This window comes from Trichomycterus rosablanca, chromosome 3, assembly GCF_030014385.1.
Source record: "Trichomycterus rosablanca isolate fTriRos1 chromosome 3, fTriRos1.hap1, whole genome shotgun sequence".
NCBI lineage: Eukaryota > Metazoa > Chordata > Actinopteri > Siluriformes > Trichomycteridae > Trichomycterus > Trichomycterus rosablanca.
This window is the reverse complement of record NC_085990.1, coordinates 45,277,860-45,295,826: the sequence shown is the minus strand read 5'-3', so window position 1 is coordinate 45,295,826 and position 17,967 is coordinate 45,277,860. Positions and strand designations below refer to the sequence as shown.

Here is a 17,967-nt window from a genome sequence, read left to right as displayed (position 1 = left end):
TCGAACTTGAGAGCAAGGTTTACTGCTGCGCCACCCGAGTGCCACAGATCACCAGTTTCTGTCTTTCATTTATGGATATACTGTATCAGTCATTTACACCGACTAGGCATAACATTATGACCACTGACAGGTGAAGTGAATAACACTGATTATCTCTTCATCACGGCACCTGTTAGTAGGTGGGATATATTAGGCAGCAGGTGAACATTTTATCCTCAAAGTTGATGTGGAAGTAAAAAGGATTTGAGTGAGTTTGACAAGGGCCAAATTGTGATGGCTAGATGACTGGGTAAGAGCATCTCCAAAATTGCAGCTCTTGTGGGGTGTTCCTGGTCTGCAGTGGTCAGTATCTATCAAAAGTGGTCCAATGAAGGAACAGTGGTAAACCGGCGACAGTGTCATGGGTGGCCAGGGCTCATTGATGCACGTGGGGAGTGAAGGCTGGCCCGTGTGGTCCGATCCAACAGACGAGCTACTGTAGCTCAAATTGCTGAAGAAGTTAATGCTGGTTCTGATAGAAAGATGTCAGAATACACAGTGCATCACAGTTTGTTGTGTATGGGGCTGCATAGCCACAGACCAGTCAGGATGCCCAGGCTCACCCCTGTCCACCACCGAAAGCGCCAACAATGGGCACGTGAGCATTGGAACTGGACCATGGAACAATGGACGAAGGTGGCCAGGTCTGATGAATCACGTTTTCTTTTACATCACGTGGATGGCCGGCTGTGTGCGTGTCGCTTACCTGGGGAACACATGGCACCAGGATGCACTGTGGGAAGAAGGCAAGCCGGCAGAGGCAGTGTGATGCTTTGGGCAACGTTCGGCTGGGAAATTTTGCATCCTTCCATCCATGTGGATGTGACTTTTACACGTACCACCTACCTAAGCATTGTTGCAGACCATGTACAACCTTTCATGGAAACAGTTTTCCCCGCCACAAAGCAAAAATGGTTCAGGAATGGTTTGAGGAGCACAACACTGGGTTTGAGGTGTTGACTTGGCCTCCAAATTCCCCAGATCTCAATCCAATCGAGCATCTGTGGGATGTGCTGGACAAACAAGTCCGATCCATGCAGGCCCCACCTCACAACTTACAGGAGTTAAAGGATCTGCTGCTAACATCTTGGTGCCAGATACCACAGCACACCTTCAGGGGTCTAGTGGATTCCATGCCTCAATGGGTCAGGGCTGTTTTGGCAGCAAAAAGGGGACCAACATACTATTAGGAATGTGGTCATAATGCTATGATTGGTGTATTTCATAACAAAATATGTTGAAGTATAAATGAACAGCACATCAAATGTCTAATAGTCAAATACAGTAGCTTAGATAAATTTACCAGTGTCACAACCAAATATGATACATTCATTGAGGAAGTCACACTTTGGGATAAAATGGATTGGAAAAATAACAGCCATACAAAACCAAGCTGCTTTTTTGTTTGCGCTGTGACATATTTCTTACAGCTTGGTTTATTGGTTTAGAATAATAATGAGATATACATGGTTTGTTCATGCGGAGATCTGAGGGAAGTTGACAATCGGTTTTAGTGATGAATGGAGAATTCGAGCAGAAAGATATTAAACATTCGAACTGTCAGACTTTATTACTCTAGACTTTTTCGGACCTAAAGTCGTTTGTCAGTGTATTATCTATTAGAAAGCTTTGATCCTAAATATATTATAATGCTAATGAAATGCTTTGTCTGTCAGTGTTGGTAGAGCAGTGTCTAGTCCACATCAACAAATAACTTTTATATTACAGGCATTGGGACAGTGGTAGTCTAGTGGGTAGAACTTTGGGCTATCAACTGATAGTTTGACAAATCCCAGCTCTGCCATACAGCCACTGTTGGGCCCTTGAGCAAGGCCCTTAACCCTCTCTGCTCCAGGGGCATCGTACAATGGCTGACCCTGCGCTCTGACCTAAACTTCCAAACAAGCTAGGCTATGCAAAAAAAGAATTTCATTGTACTCTACACATGTACTGTATATGTGCAGTATATATGACAAGTAAAGACATTCTGTTCTATTCATTGTGGTGGTTGATAGTGCAACAGTTTACACTATATGACCAAAAGTATAAGGATACTCCTTCATATTATTGACTTCAGATAAAACGTAGGGTATTTATTTATTTATTGCTGGGGAGGCACCATCAGAGTACGGAGCCCCTTAGGGGTCACTAAGGAAAAAAATATATATGAAGACAAAATCCGTACCCTCGGTTTAGTAAACCGTACCCTCAGTTTAGTAAACCGTACGCACGGATTAGTAATCCGTACCCTCGGTTTAGTAATCCGTACCCTCAGTTTAGTAATCCGTACCCTCGGTTTAGTAATCCGTACCCTCAGTTTAGTAATCCGTACCCTCGGTTTAGTAATCCGTACCCTCAGTTTAGTAATCCGTACCCTCAGTTTAGTAAACCGTACCCTCAGTTTAGTAAACCGTACCCTCAGTATAGTAAACCGTACGCACGGATTTGTAAACTGTACTCTTAGTTTAAAGTCCGTCAGCGGTCACGCTATCTGCGCTACAAGTTTTACTGTGCGCCTAAAACCCGTTTTACGGTAATACAGTTGCGAAGCATTGAAGAGGATAAAGCATCTTTTTGCAGCTTAATATACTATATATTAGATATAATAAACACACACATATATACAGTATATATATGTGTGTGTGTGTGTGTGTTTGTTATATGTAATATATAGTATATTAAGCTGCAAAAAGATGCTTTATCCTCTTCAATGCTTCGCAACTATATATATATTTTTAATATATATATATAGGCAACAAAAGCACATAACATGGTAAAATTATGCAAATGTATAATTTTAAAATTCCATTAAAACAAGTGGAATTCTTACAGACCAATTTGAAAGGTCTAAAATAAGCAAATCAAATTATTATCAAAGTACTCCACTTTTTTCTTTAAGAGCATTAACTCTTTTATTAATGGAATACATTTCATACATCTTTACTGTAGTAATCTGGGGTGATGGGATAGCAAACTTATTAAAAAGTCAAATCAATAACAATAAATAAACAATAAATAAATCAATAAATAACACTAGTACTCATCTTGTGATTTTGAGACTATTTTACCCTAGGAATTTAGAATAATAGGATTGCAAACCAACGTAAAGTGAAATGCAAATCAAATTATTATCAAATCGCCCCATCAGACTCTTAAAGAATACTTCTACTTCTACTTACTGACTTTATGAGTCTCAGACATTTATACTGTACATTTCACTTTACGTTGGTTTGCAATCCTATTATTCTAAATTCCTAAGGTAAAATAGTCTCAAATCACAAGATGAGTACTCGTGTTATTTATGATTGTGGGGTGGCATTTGATAAGATTTTGATTTGACTTTTTAATAAGTTTGCTATCCCATCACCCCAGCTGTAAAAAGATGCTTTATTCTCTTCAATGCTTCGCAACTGTATTACCGTAAAACGGGGTGTGGGCGCACAGTAAAACTTGTAACGCAGACAATCCGTGCGTACGGTTTACTAAACCGAGGGTACGGTTTACTAAACCGAGGGTACGGTTTACTAATCCGTGCGTACGGTTTACTAAACTGAGGGTACGGTTTACTAATCCGTGCGTACGGTTTACTAAACTGAGGGTACGGTTTACTAAACCGAGGGTACGGTTTACTAAACCGAGGGTACGGTTTACTAAACCGAGGGTACGGTTTACTAATCCGTGCGTACGGTTTACTAAACTGAGGGTACGGTTTACTAAACTGAGGGTACGGTTTACTAAACCGAGGGTACGGATTTCGTCTTCACATATTTTTTTTCCTTAGTGACCCCTAAGGGGCTCCGTATCAGAGCAGGGGATGTAAAGAAACTTAACAAACTGATCAAGAAGGCTGGCTCAGTCTTGGGCTGCTCACTTGACAGTTTCGAGTTGGTGTTTGGAAGGAGGTCACTGAACAAACTCACAACCATACTTGACAACTCATCACACCCCCTTCATGACCTGCTAGACAGACAGCGGAGCACTCTCAGCAACAGACTCATTCAGCTCTGCTGTAATAAGGAACGGGACAGGAGATCGTTTGTACCAGCAGCGATCACACTGTATAGCACTTCACTGGTTCGGGACATCATTAAACACTGAGCTACTATCAGGGTAGACTCATGGAGCATGATCCAGCACTCTGTTTATGGAGCCTTCATTACACATCTGCTAATATTGACTACAGAGAACACCTTACAACAGTTTAGTATATTACATATTACATATCTCATCTGATAATATTTACAGCAATGACACTTTTTAATAGGTTTTTTATATATTACATAAATTTTTTATTGTATTTATTTAATTACAGTGTATCACAAAAGTGAGTACACCCCTCACATTTCTGCAAATATTTCATTATATCTTTTCATGGGACAACACTATAGACATGAAACTTGGATATAACTTAGAGTAGTCAGTGTACAGCTTGTATAGCAGTGTAGATTTACTGTCTTCTGAAAATAACTCAACACACAGCCATTAATGTCTAAATGGCTGGCAACATAAGTGAGTACACCCCACAGTGAACATGTCCAAATTGTGCCCAAATGTGTCGTTGTCCCTCCCTGGTGTCATGTGTCAAGGTCCCAGGTGTAAATGGGGAGCAGGGCTGTTAAATTTGGTGTTTTGGGTACAATTCTCTCATACTGGCCACTGGATATTCAACATGGCACCTCATGGCAAAGAACTCTCTGAGGATGTGAGAAATAGAATTGTTGCTCTCCACAAAGATGGCCTGGGCTATAAGAAGATTGCTAACACCCTGAAACTGAGCTACAGCATGGTGGCCAAGGTCATACAGCGGTTTTCCAGGACAGGTTCCACTCGGAACAGGCTTCGCCAGGGTCGACCAAAGAAGTTGAGTCCACGTGTTCGGCGTCATATCCAGAGGTTGGCTTTAAAAAATAGACACATGAGTGCTGCCAGCATTGCTGCAGAGGTTGAAGACGTGGGAGGTCAGCCTGTCAGTGCTCAGACCATACGCCGCACACTGCATCAACTCGGTCTGCATGGTCGTCATCCCAGAAGGAAGCTGACGCACAAGAAAGCCCGCAAACAGTTTGCTGAAGACAAGCAGTCCAAGCACATGGATTACTGGAATGCCCTGTGGTCTGACGAGACCAAGATAAACTTGTTTGGCTCAGATGGTGTCCAGCATGTGTGGCGGCGCCCTGGTGAGAAGTACCAAGACAACTGTATCTTGCCTACAGACAAGCATGGTGGTGGTAGCATCATGGTCTTGGGCTGCATGAGTGTTGCTGGCACTGGGGAGCTGCGGTTCATTGAGGGAAACATGAATTCCAACATGTACTGTGACATTCTGAAACAGAGCATGATCCCCTCCCTTCGAAAACTGGGCCTCATGGCAGTTTTCCAACAGGATAACGACCCCAAACACAACCTCCAAGATGACAACTGCCTTGCTGAGGAAGCTGAAGGTAAAGGTGATGGACTAAACCCAATTGAGCACCTGTGGCGCATCCTCAAGTGGAAGGTGGAGGAGTTCAAGGTGTCTAACATCCACCAGCTCCGTGATGTCATCATGGAGGAGTGGAAGAGGATTCCAGTAGCAACCTGTGCAGCTCTGGTGAATTCCATGCCCAGGAGGGTTAAGGCAGTGCTGGATAATAATGGTGGTCACACAAAATATTGACACTTTGGGCACAATTTGGACATGTTCACTGTGGGGTGTACTCACTTATGTTGCCAGCCATTTAGACATTAATGGCTGTGTGCTGAGTTATTTTCAGAAGACAGTAAATCTACACTGCTATACAAGTTGTACACTGACTACTCTAAGTTATATCCAAGTTTTATTTCTATAGTGTTGTCCCATGAAAAGATATAATAAAATATTTGCAGAAATGTGAGGGGTGTACTCACTTTTGTGATACACTGTACATAGCATTGTACAACATTACTTGTGTACTTTAATACTTTGTACTTGAATACTCCTGTACTTAATACTTTGTACTTTAATAATTTTGTACTTTAATACTTTTTGCTTTAATGTATCTGGAGCTGCTGTAATAACTGACTTTCCCTATGGGTTTAATAAATTGATCTGTCTTTCTATCCAAAATAGATATATTTTAAAATTACCTGTAACCAGAGATGGGGACTCGAGTACGAGTCGCACGTAAGTCGCACACACAGCGACTTCAGACTCGACTCGGACTCGTTTCAAATGACTCGGACTCGACTGGTGACTTGCAAAAAATTACTTGTGTACAACAAAAGTCAGCAACATTAGTTACGTGTGACAATTATAATATATATATATATACTGTATATATATATATACAGTGTATCACAAAAGTGAGTACACCCCTCACATTTCTGCAGATATTTAAGTATATCTTTTCATGGGACAACACTGACAAAATGACACTTTGACACAATGAAAAGTAGTCTGTGTGCAGCTTATATAACAGTGTAAATTTATTCTTCCCTCAAAATAACTCAATATACAGCCATTAATGTCTAAACCACCGGCAACAAAAGTGAGTACACCCCTAAGAGACTACACCCCTAAATGTCCAAATTGAGCACTGCTTGTCATTTTCCCTCCAAAATGTCATGTGATTTGTTAGTGTTACTAGGTCTCAGGTGTGCATAGGGAGCAGGTGTGTTCAATTTAGTAGTACAGCTCTCACACTCTCTCATACTGGTCATGAAAGTTCCAACATGGCACCTCATGGCAAAGAACTCTCTGAGGATCCTAAAAGACGAATTGTTGCGCTACATGAAGATGGCCAAGGCTACAAGAAGATTGCCAACACCCTGAAACTGGGCTGCAGCACAGTGGCCAAGATTATCCAGCGTTTTAAAAGAGCAGGGTCCACTCAGAACAGACCTCGCGTTGGTCGTCCAAAGAAGCTGAGTGCACGTGCTCAGCGTCACATCCAACTGCTGTCTTTGAAAGATAGGCGCAGGAGTGCTGTCAGCATTGCTGCAGAGATTGAAAAGGTGGGGGGTCAGCCTGTCAGTGCTCAGACCATACGCCGCACACTACATCAAATTGGTCTGCATGGCTGTCACCCCAGAAGGAAGCCTCTTCTGAAGTCTCTACACAAGAAAGCCCGCAAACAGTTTGCTGAAGACATGTCAACAAAGGACATGGATTACTGGAACCATGTCCTATGGTCTGATGAGACCAAGATTAATTTGTTTGGTTCAGATGGTCTCAAGCATGTGTGGCGGCAATCAGGTGAGGAGTACAAAGATAAGTGTGTCATGCCTACAGTCAAGCATGGTGGTGGGAATGCCATGGTCTGGGGCTGCATGAGTGCAGCAGGTGTTGGGGAGTTACATTTCATTGAAAGACACATGAACTCCAATTTGTACTGTGAAATACTGAAGCAGAGCATGATCCCCTCCCTCCGGAAACTGGGTCGCAGGGCAGTGTTCCAGCATGATAATGACCCCAAACACACCTCTAAGACGACCATTGCTTTTTTGAAGAGGCTGAGGGTAAAGGTGATGGACTGGCCAAGCATGTCTCCAGACCTAAACCCAATAGAACATCTTTGGGGCATCCTCAAGCGGAAGGTGGAGGAGCGCAAAGTCTCGAATATCCGCCAGCTCCGTGATGTCGTCATGGAGGAGTGGAAAAGCATTCCAGTGGCAACCTGTGAAGCTCTGGTAAACTCCATGCCCAGGAGAGTTAAGGCAGTTCTGGGAAATAATGGTGGCCACACAAAATATTGACACTTCAGGAACTTTCACTAAGGGGTGTACTCACTTTTGTTGCCGGTGGTTTAGACATTAATGGCTGTATATTGAGTTTTTTTGAGGGAAGAATAAATTTACACTGTTATATAAGCTGCACACAGACTACTTTTCATTGTGTCAAAGTGTCATTTTGTCAGTGTTGTCCCATGAAAAGATATACTTAAATATCTGCAGAAATGTGAGGGGTGTACTCACTTTTGTGATACACTGTATATATGATCCGACATCATTCTGATCGTGTCATTTTCTGTTCTCTAATAACGCTCCAGCTGTCTTAACTCGTAACACACGCAATGGATAAATGTTCCAGCCAGCTTCCGGCGTAGTGATGAAGCGTCGCTCCCTACTTAAAATGGTGGAATACCCTACATAGTGCACTCCACAGTAACAGATAATGTGAATGGAACGTGCCTACAGAATTGGCACTAATGATTTTAAGAACCGCTTTCTGAACAAATCAGACCCTGTGATTTAAATTTTTAGTAAGAAATGCTGTTATTTGCATGTATTTAGTTTGCAGCGTCACACAGATAATGTGCCAATGAAACGTCTGATTGGCTTTCTAATGGGTTCGTGCTTTACTTCACAACCGGGAAAAGTTTGGAGGTTTTTAATTATAAGCACATTTACAAAATAACAGATTATATTCCTAATGGGACAACACACGCTTAAAAATTTAATAGCATCTGGAAGAACATAAACAGCAGTGGTTATGATTTTTTTTTTGCTGTGTTTTGGATTTTGGCCACTGTGCCTTGATTTATCACACGCTTTTGTTTTGCAATGAAAACAAACTGTATCAGTTTAAGCTTTTAACTGGTACCTAGGAAAGTAAAGGCACTAAGTAAAACAGCAAAATACAGTTGCTAATCTGTTGTTGTTTTTTATCTGAAGTTACATATTATTTGTTTATTTCTACGCTACACTTGCAATATATGTTTTGTGTATATTATATTGACTCGTGACTTGACTCGGACTCTAGCCTAAAGACTCGTGACTTGACTCGGACTCTAGACTAAAGACTCGCGACTCGACTCGGACTCGTATTTAGTGACTTGTGAACATTTCTGCCTGTAACTAGTGTGCACTTAAAACCACACTTAGAAAGTGGTTAGACTTTAAAAAAAGCATGTATAGTTAGCAAGCGAGCTGGCAAGTGGAATTAGTTTTTATTAGCATTTTACATACTTTGCTGTGGTTTATAGAGCTCTTGCAGTTATGGTGGACATTTAATATTAAAGTGAGTTTCCATTCCCTTGTGCAGTAATATGATTAATGTTTTATATTTTTGGCTGTATCACTCACATGTGTACAGAATACTGAATATCTCAGATATTGTTTATTTAGAACTTATGAGGTATGAACACAGTGTGTCAATGTACTAAAAGCTGCTATTTCAGCTTCCATTTAGTGCAGTTGTATGCAATTTGTGACTCCTCCAAAGTAGTCCATGGTGTGCTTTTTATCTAAGGTTGAGTATTTGCATTTTGTATACATTCAGGGCTGTCACGGTGGCTTGGCGGGTAGCACTGTTGCCTCACAGCATGAATGTCCTGGGTTTGATTCCCAGGTGGAGTGATCTGGGTCCTTATTGTGTGGAGTTTACATGTTCTTCCCATGTCTGCGTGGGTTTCCTGTGAGTGCGCCGGTTTCCTTCCACATCTTAAGACATGCAGTCAGGTTAATTGGAGATACACAATTGCCCTAAGTATGTGTGAGAACTGGTGACCTGTCCAAGTGAATTCAGCTGTGGTAAAACAGACATTGAACGAATGGATATTTGTTCAGTGTGGATATCCGTATTTACAGATCCTGATATCTTATGTGGGTAAACATGTAGTGTTGTTATTAGATGTTTCATTATTCCCTTTGGCATAAAAAAGTTAAAAGCAGACATATTAACAGTTCTTTGTAACAGTTCTTTGTATTAGAAGCTCTCTTGTGCTTGAGTATACTATGACCAGGGCAGGTTAAAGTACATAAGGGCGCCTGATGCAGTGCGCCAGTGCACCAGGGAGGAATGACCCTAATTCAGATCTTTGCCCTACTTTTAGATACTATTATGAACAGAAATGAGTCATTTAGATTTTTGTAGGGGCTTTGCTTTAGCTGCATGGTGTTAATGTTATAATGTATTACATTTACATTTTCAGCATTTAGCAGACACTTTTATCCAAAGCGACTTACAGTACTGTGACCTTGCTCAAGTGCCCAACAGTGGCAACCTGGCAGTGGTTGGATTTTTAGTCCAATACCTTAACCACTAGGCTACAACTGTGGCTAAATTTTTTCATGCAACCCTAGCTAGTGCATTGAACCGCAACACCACCCAAGCACCCTCACACAATCTCTATAGGACACAAACTTATTTTAGTACATGATTATTATTTATTATTTATTTTTTATAAAAAATATATATATATTTATTTATTTATTTATTTATATATTTATTTATATATTTATATTTATTTATTAATTATTTACAACTCCAAATCTGAAAAAAAGTATTAAAGATCTCATTGTTGGCATGGCTCTGAGTTTGTTTGTAATTCTGATAACAGCACAAGCAGTGGGTGATTTGTCTGTGTGGGTGTTTTATAAAGAGACATTAAATCATTACAGATATTACATGTGGTGTGCAGCCTGCCATCCTTCCAATTACGGCAACAGAAGTGGCAGCAGTGGGACAGCCTAATAATTAAACCCAAAAAATACTTCAAGACCCTTCTATTAAAGGTTGGCCTCTACAATTATTGTCACCCTGGTAAAGATGAGTAAAAAGGGTTATAAAAAATTCACCTTGGTGAATGAGCTTCATGTCATACTGAAAAAATGAGGACAATCCAAGTTTTAATTTATTATTCAGAGAATAAGACAATCTGTTTTCAAACATAATTATTATTTTTTTAAACAGTTATTGACACCTTTAGAAATATACAGGGAGGTTCCTACCGTATGCCAAGTTAATTTTTTCCTATTAATATTCTGCTTTTTTGTTAGCTGATCAGTGTCTAGGAATTCATGACTTTCTTTTCCACTGGGGTGTTTACACCGATCATGACCACCTTCCTAACTGACTCGTCTGCAGCTATGCAGCACCATACGCAACAAACTGCGATGCACTGTGTATTCTGACACAGCATGAACTTCTTCAGCAATTTGAGCTACAGTAGTTTGTCTGTTGGATCAGACCACACGGGCCAGCCTTCTCTCCCCTCGTGCATCACTGAGCCTTGGCCGCCCATGACCCTGTCGCCGGTTTACCACTGTTTCTTCCTTGGACCACTTTTGATAGATACTGACCACTGCAGACACCCCACAAGAGCTGCAGTTTTGGAGATGCTCTGACCCAGTCGTCTAGCCATCACAATTCAACCCTTGTCAAACTCGCTCAAATCTTACACTTGCCCATTTGTCCTGCTTCTAACATCAACTTTGAGGATAAAATGTTCACTTGCTGCCTAATATATCCCACCCACTAACAGGTGCCGTGATGAAGAGATAATCAGTGTTATTCACTTCACCTGTCAGTGGTCTTAATGTTATGCATGGCCGGTGTATAAGTACACTTGAGTGGGCAGCAGGGACATCTGCTCTGTTCAGCTCTCCTCTTGACCCTCTCTCCTCCTCTCATCCGGTCCTATATTCTAATCTCCTCTTTAATATTTGCTCCTTTTTTCAGTCACCTTCATGACACCTGCTCTTACTGCACTGTCAGCATCCTTGTACTCTCTCTCTCTCTCTCTCTCTCTCTCTCTGAACGTGAACATGAAAAATATTATTAGTGAACAGCTGGTATTTCTTACCATGATGAGTCCTTTCTTGTTTGCAGTGGACATGGACAGGTTAATGGACGAGGTTAGGCAGGAGTCCCCAAGGAGTATGAGGTTCACGGATGACATTGTGATTTGTAGTGAGAGTAGGGAGCAGGCTGAGGAGAGCCTGGAGAGAAGGGGAATGAAATTTAGCAGGAGTAAAACAGAATACAGTGGTACCTTAAAACTCGACATCAAATTGGTTCTGGGAGAGGCATTAAGTTGTAAAGGTTTTGAGTTTCAAGGTATTTTTTCCCATGAGGATGTATGGGAAACCTGTTAATGTGTTCAGTGGTCCCGTAGAACTGCATATATTTTAGGCTAATGTAAAATAATGGGGTTGTTTTTGACACTTATACACTGAAAATAACACAAATATAATATAAAAACACTGAAATACAATTAAAAACAGTAAAACATCAATAAAAAATACAGTAAAACCTGCACTTTACCCTTACTTCTTTGTTGTTTCCTTATGCTTCTTAATCATGGAGATGCTTGATCATGGAATATCATATTCCTAGCTGCAAAATCGCTTTTTGTGCTGTTATTTCTCATGCACAAACCTTAACATGACTTATTGTACTAAAACAACGAGCGAGGAATTTCATTAGTGGAGAGAGTTTATGAGCAGTAATAATTAAGAAAGGTTTAGGGTTTCTGTGTTGTTCTTTTAATACATTAAGTCACATTAAGATTAACAATAAGCATATTAGACTCTCAGGAGGAGGAAAATCCAGCTAAACACAGATACGTACATGTGGAGCTTTCAGAGTGGATTTGACGATTATTCCACACAAATGCAGATTCGTCTCATATTCACACTTTGATGATGTTTACCGCACAGCTCAAGCCGAGCGCTGAACAAAGTGGCAGTCACACACACGTCAAGTTTAAGGTAAACATCAAGTTTAAGGGTACAAATTTCTTGATGAAGGGCGTAGAGTTTCAAAAATTTTGAGTTTAGGGGACATCGAGTTACAAGGTAGCACTGTACATGTGTGTAAATGCCACAGAAGGCGAAGGAAAGGTTTAATTTGCAAGGAGTTGAGGTAGTGAAAGTGGACAAGTTTAAATACTTGTCGTTGAGTGTATTTTTCTTAAGTAATGTGGTAGAGAGGTGAAGAAGAAGGTGCAGGCTGAGTGCAATGGGTGGTGTACAATAATCTGCAGTAGAAGGGTATCTGCCAGAGTGAAGGGAAAGTTTACAAGACAGTAGTAAGCCCTGCTGTGTTGCATGAGAGGTAGCTGGAGGGGGCAGGATGAGGATGCTGTGATTCTTGTTGGGAGAGAAGAGGATGGACAAAACTAGGACAGCAGAGGTAGGAAGGAGTTAGAAAGGAGAGGTTGACTTGGTTTGGGCATGTGCAGAGGAGGGATGAGATTTGTATGGGTGAAGGGTGCTGAGGATGGAGCAGATGGCCAAAGAGGAGATTTATGGATGTAGTGAGGGAGTGGTAGTCTAGTGGTAGAGCTTTGGGTTATTATTTGAAAGGTTGAGAGATCAAATCCCAGCTCTGCAATGCAGCCACTGTTGGGTCCTTGAGCAATGCCCTTAACCCTGTCTGCTCCAGGGGTGCTGTACAATGGCTGTGAACCTGCACTCTGAAAAAAAAATTTAATTGTACTGTACATGTGTGTATGTATATATGACAAGTAAAGGCATTTTATTCTCTGTAAGCGGTTGTGGTGACAGAGGAGGATGTTCAGGACAGGGCAAAATCGAGACGAATGATCCGCTGTTACAACACCTAATGCCTAGTTCACACTACACGATTTCTGCCCTGATTTTCGCTCGCCGACTGGTCGGCGCTAGATTTGCCGGCTCGGGAGCAACTCGGCGTTTGCTCGGCGATCGAAGCTTGGCTCTCAATTGCTATGTGTGAACTACCCAAAAAGCGAGATTTCTAGCATGTCAGATATCTGAATCTGAGTTGCCTGACTGGCAATGAGTGCTATGTCGAACAGCCAATGAGAACGTAAGATACGGGGTGAGGAGAAACGCAGGGGAGGAGTGTAAAAAGGTGGGACAGGGGCGTAATATAGTTTATATCAGAATACATCAGCACACACAAGTTTTACAGTATTTTTTGACCTGATCGTTCTCTACAAAACATAACACCAACATTGCATTGCAAAAATATTTATTAACTTCCAACTCACCATAGAACAATCCATGCTGTTCGCGTTGCCAAATCCACTCAGATTCATTTATTTTTTCTCTTTGATTTTACGCGGCACATCAGTGCACAAACTTTGATCGCTCGCTACTTGTTGACGTGCATTTTTGGACGTGGTATCATTAAACCCCTCGTCACTTCTCGCATTTGTTCTCGTGACAGAACGTACTTTGTGAGACCGGAGAAGCTCACCTGCGATTCCAGTTAGTGATAGATGGTGTAGTGTGAAACCCCCTATCGCCAATCAGTCGTGTAGTGTGAAAATACACAGCGAGAGATCCAAGAGATCCAGTTGTGTAGTGTGAACTGTACAGCGACCTGATGACTTGGAAAGTCGTGTAGTGTGAACTTGGCATAACAGGAATACTCGAAAGAAGAATACGATTTCTTACCATGATGCTCAGGAATAGAGTATTGACCATATCTGTTTGGACTGGCAGTTATTATATAACGAAACACTGACTCATCTTTTGTACTATTCTATACTTCTATCATCTGACTACTCATTTTTCTCCTGCTCTCAACTTCTGAGGCTGCCAAAACACTGGTGAACGTGACTGAACCCTTTCTCTTGCTCATAATGACTCAATGACTCACTGTGGATGAAAGCTGGCTGTAGTTAGGAATAAAACTACTTGCACTTTAATCCAACAAACACTAATAATAATAATAATAGATGAAAGCTACTACTGTCTACTATGTTATACACGCATCACTGTAATGAGACTTTGCATAGGTTTTAAAACAAGTATACCATTAAAACAGTGGTTGAATATACTCGCGACTATCCAGGTAACTTAGCTGTGAATGCTATTGCTAGGAATGGTTGATTGACACCTGCAAATCAGCCCGTTTTTACCAAAAATGTTTGTTTTACAATTACTGACACTTTTACCAAGTCAGAGCTTATGCGAGTGATGTGCTGGTGACAATATGACATGCATATATGACATGCAGTTACAATACTAAGTGTCCCATCAACATCTGATGTGAACAAAGTAAGATTATAACATTAAGAAAAGCTAGTGAGAGGAATATGTTTATATTTTTTACATGTTTCGAGGGGGTGTTTTTTTTTTTTTTTACCATATCTGAATGTATATAGCTGTTATAAAGACTTAGCCAAAGTGATGGTTGGAAAACGTTACAATAATAAGTGTCCCATTAACAACTAATGCAAACAGTGATGGAATATAACATTAGGCAAAGCTAGTGAGAGCAATATGTTTATATTTTTTACATTGGTATATGGGGGGTGTTGGCATTTTGACCATATGTAAATATACACCAATCAGCCATAACATTAAAACCACCTCGTATCTACACACATTGTCCATTTTATCAGCTCCACTTACCATATAGGAGCAGTTTGTAGTTCTACAATTACTGACTGTTGTCCATCTATCTCTTTGCATGCTTTGTTAGCCCCCTTTCATGCTGTTCTTTAATGGTCAGGAACCCCACAGAACCACCACAGAGCAGGTATTATTTAGGTGGTGGATCATTCTCAGCACTGCAGTGACACTGACACTCCATGTGCAGCATCCTGTGACCACGGATGAAGGTCTAGAAGATGATCAACTCAAACAGCAACAATAGATGAGCGATCGTCTCTGACTTTACATTTACAAGGTGGACCAACTAGGTAGGAGTGTCTAATAGAGTGGAAAGTGAATGGACACGGTGTTTAAAAACTCCAGCAGCGCTGCTGTGTCTGATCCACTCATACCAGCACAACACACACTAACACACCACCACCATGTCATTGTCACTGCAGTGCTGAGAATGATCCACCACCTAAATAATACCTGCTCTGTGGTGGTCTTGGGAGAGTCCTGACCATTAATGAACAGCATGAAAGGGGGCTAAAAAAGCATGCAGAGAAACAGATGGACTACAGTCAGTAATTGTAGAACTACAAAGTGTTTCTATATTGTAAGTGGAGCTGATAAAATGAACAGTGAGTGTAGAAACAAGGAGGTGTCGGTGTATATAGCTGTTATGAAGACTTAGCTGAAGTGCTGGTGGGATGGTGTTACCATAATAAGACAGAGTATAACATGATGCAAAGCTAGTGAGAGAAATATGTTTATGTTTTTTTACATTGATAAATTGGAAGTGTGTGTGTCTGTGTGTGTGTGTGTGTGGGGGGGGGGGGGGGGGGGGGGGATCTGAATGCACATAGCTGTTATAAAGACTCATTTGTCCAATCACATGGAGACTGAATCTCTTCCTCTCTCTCCTTAGCAGCCGGCTGTACTTTCGATGAGGACTCAGACCCCAACTTGTGCGAGTTCAGCCAGGGAGAGGAGGACGATTTTGATTGGCAGCTGTTCCGCACCAGCTCCTTATCTCACGTCACCCCAGATCTTCCGCATGGTAAGCTTACCCAACATTCATCTGGCCTGCCTATTTTCATTTCACCAGCCTGTTTCACACTTCTAACAAACTATTTCACACCATGTGCCCCCATTCTGAGCGGGCGACGCTCGGGGGCCGGTGGCTGACTCAGAGCTTTGTTTGTGTTACTGTGTCTGCAGACACTCACTGTTTTTGCTTTGCTTTTGCTTTAGGTATTAAGAGATAACAACTAGTGTTTTATGTTTTTTCATGTCTTGCTATCCATGGATACAAGTAGATTCCCAAACCTGCAGCTCCTGAGAGAGCACGCTGTCAGAATAAACAGGGTTTTACTGGCGTGGACACTTTATTAGGAATGTACGGCTCTGAGCAAATCAACCTTGAGATGCCCGTTGTGCATAATTCATCAGCCATAATCACGCAGGCTGCCGCTAGCTCCTGTTAGTGTCTCCACACTCCGGGACCAATACATATGTTCAGCCAGCCTGCAAGGCTGCTAGAGCGTGATTGATACACACACCCAAACATACACACACACTGACAATCACAAAATGGTAAGATTATGCTATTGTTATTGCAAATAACTTTTACAAAACACGTCATTGGTGTCGATGTGAGTTCATAGAAATAGTGAAACATGTATTTTCACTCTACCACATCAATAGTACATAGTCATGCAATCCAATCTTCAGTTATTCTTCTCATGCAAGAGCTTCCAGCTTATTGAGTTTTCCAGGATATTCCAGGACCGATTCCATAACCAACTTTGGTTGACTTGAAAGTGTACTTGAGCTCATCATCTTGCGGCAAAGTCCAGTTGTCACCAAGGTTCATTTTCACCACACAAGGCAGGTCATTACTCCGCAAAATGCATTTCCGGGTTCGAATCTTGGCTCTGTTACCGGTCGGCTGGGCACCCTCTAGCAGGCATAATTGGCTTCCGGTCTGCTGTGTGGTAAAGATCAAACTAAGGGGTGGGGTTATCAACACTGTGTAAGGACCTGGGTAACCCAGGGTGCCTGTAGAGAAAGTGGAGGAGCTCAGAGATTGCGGCGTGGCCCTCCGTACGCAAAGGGATTGGTGGACTGCGCACACATCGGAGGGAGTGTGTGTCAGGCAAGTATACCCCGTTCTTGGACGCCGTCGGGGTCTCCAGCAGCGGTTTGCCTATGCTAAATTGGGAGAAAATTTACATTTTCAGCATTTAGCAGACGCTTTTATCCAAAGTGACTTACAGTACTGTGATAGTATACTGCCTAAGCAATTGAGGGTTAAGGGCCTTGCTCAAGGGCAACCTGGCAGTGGCAACCTGGCGGTGGTGGGGCTTGAACCAGCGACCCTTTAATTACTAGTCTAGTACCTTACCCGATAGGCTACCACTGTTGTAGCTGGTCGGATATTATTGCACTGATTGAGTAATCAGAATAACAAAATAAAACAGATGCACTGACGGTTTCACAGTACTAAAGGCATTTTAGATAAACAGATAAAGCTGATTGGGCAGAGGTAAAGTTCATAAGAAGATGCCTTTATAAAAAATGCCTTCATAATATAGGAGGTAACATGCAAGTCAAGTCAAGTCAAATTTATTTATATAACGCTTTTTACAATGAACATTGTCTCAAAGCAACTTTACAGAATCCAGGACCAACATATACAAATTACAGGAAGAAACCTTGAGAGGAACCAGACTCAGCAGGGACCCCCATCCTTCTTGGGTGGCCTTGAGGATAATTTAAATAAATAGAATTTAAACAAATTATACAAACACAAAATTAAATTAAACTAAAAGTTATAACTAGCACAAAAAAATAAATAACCCCATCCCATCTAGT

General features: G+C 41.4%; 1 protein-coding gene across 8 annotated transcripts in view; it reads left to right on the top strand.

Annotated features, from left to right (window-relative positions):
• Positions 1-17,967, top strand: part of ptprub (protein tyrosine phosphatase receptor type Ub) — a 516,837-nt gene that overhangs the window by 139,569 nt on the left and 359,301 nt on the right. For 7 of the 8 annotated variants that reach the window (XM_062991366.1, XM_062991365.1, XM_062991364.1 and 4 more), the window contains exon 2: positions 16,019-16,150. In XM_062991366.1, coding sequence (XP_062847436.1) covers positions 16,019-16,150 — 132 coding nt within the window. The remainder of the gene's footprint in view (positions 1-16,018; positions 16,151-17,967) is intronic. The other variant, XM_062991362.1, reaches the window with a different exon arrangement.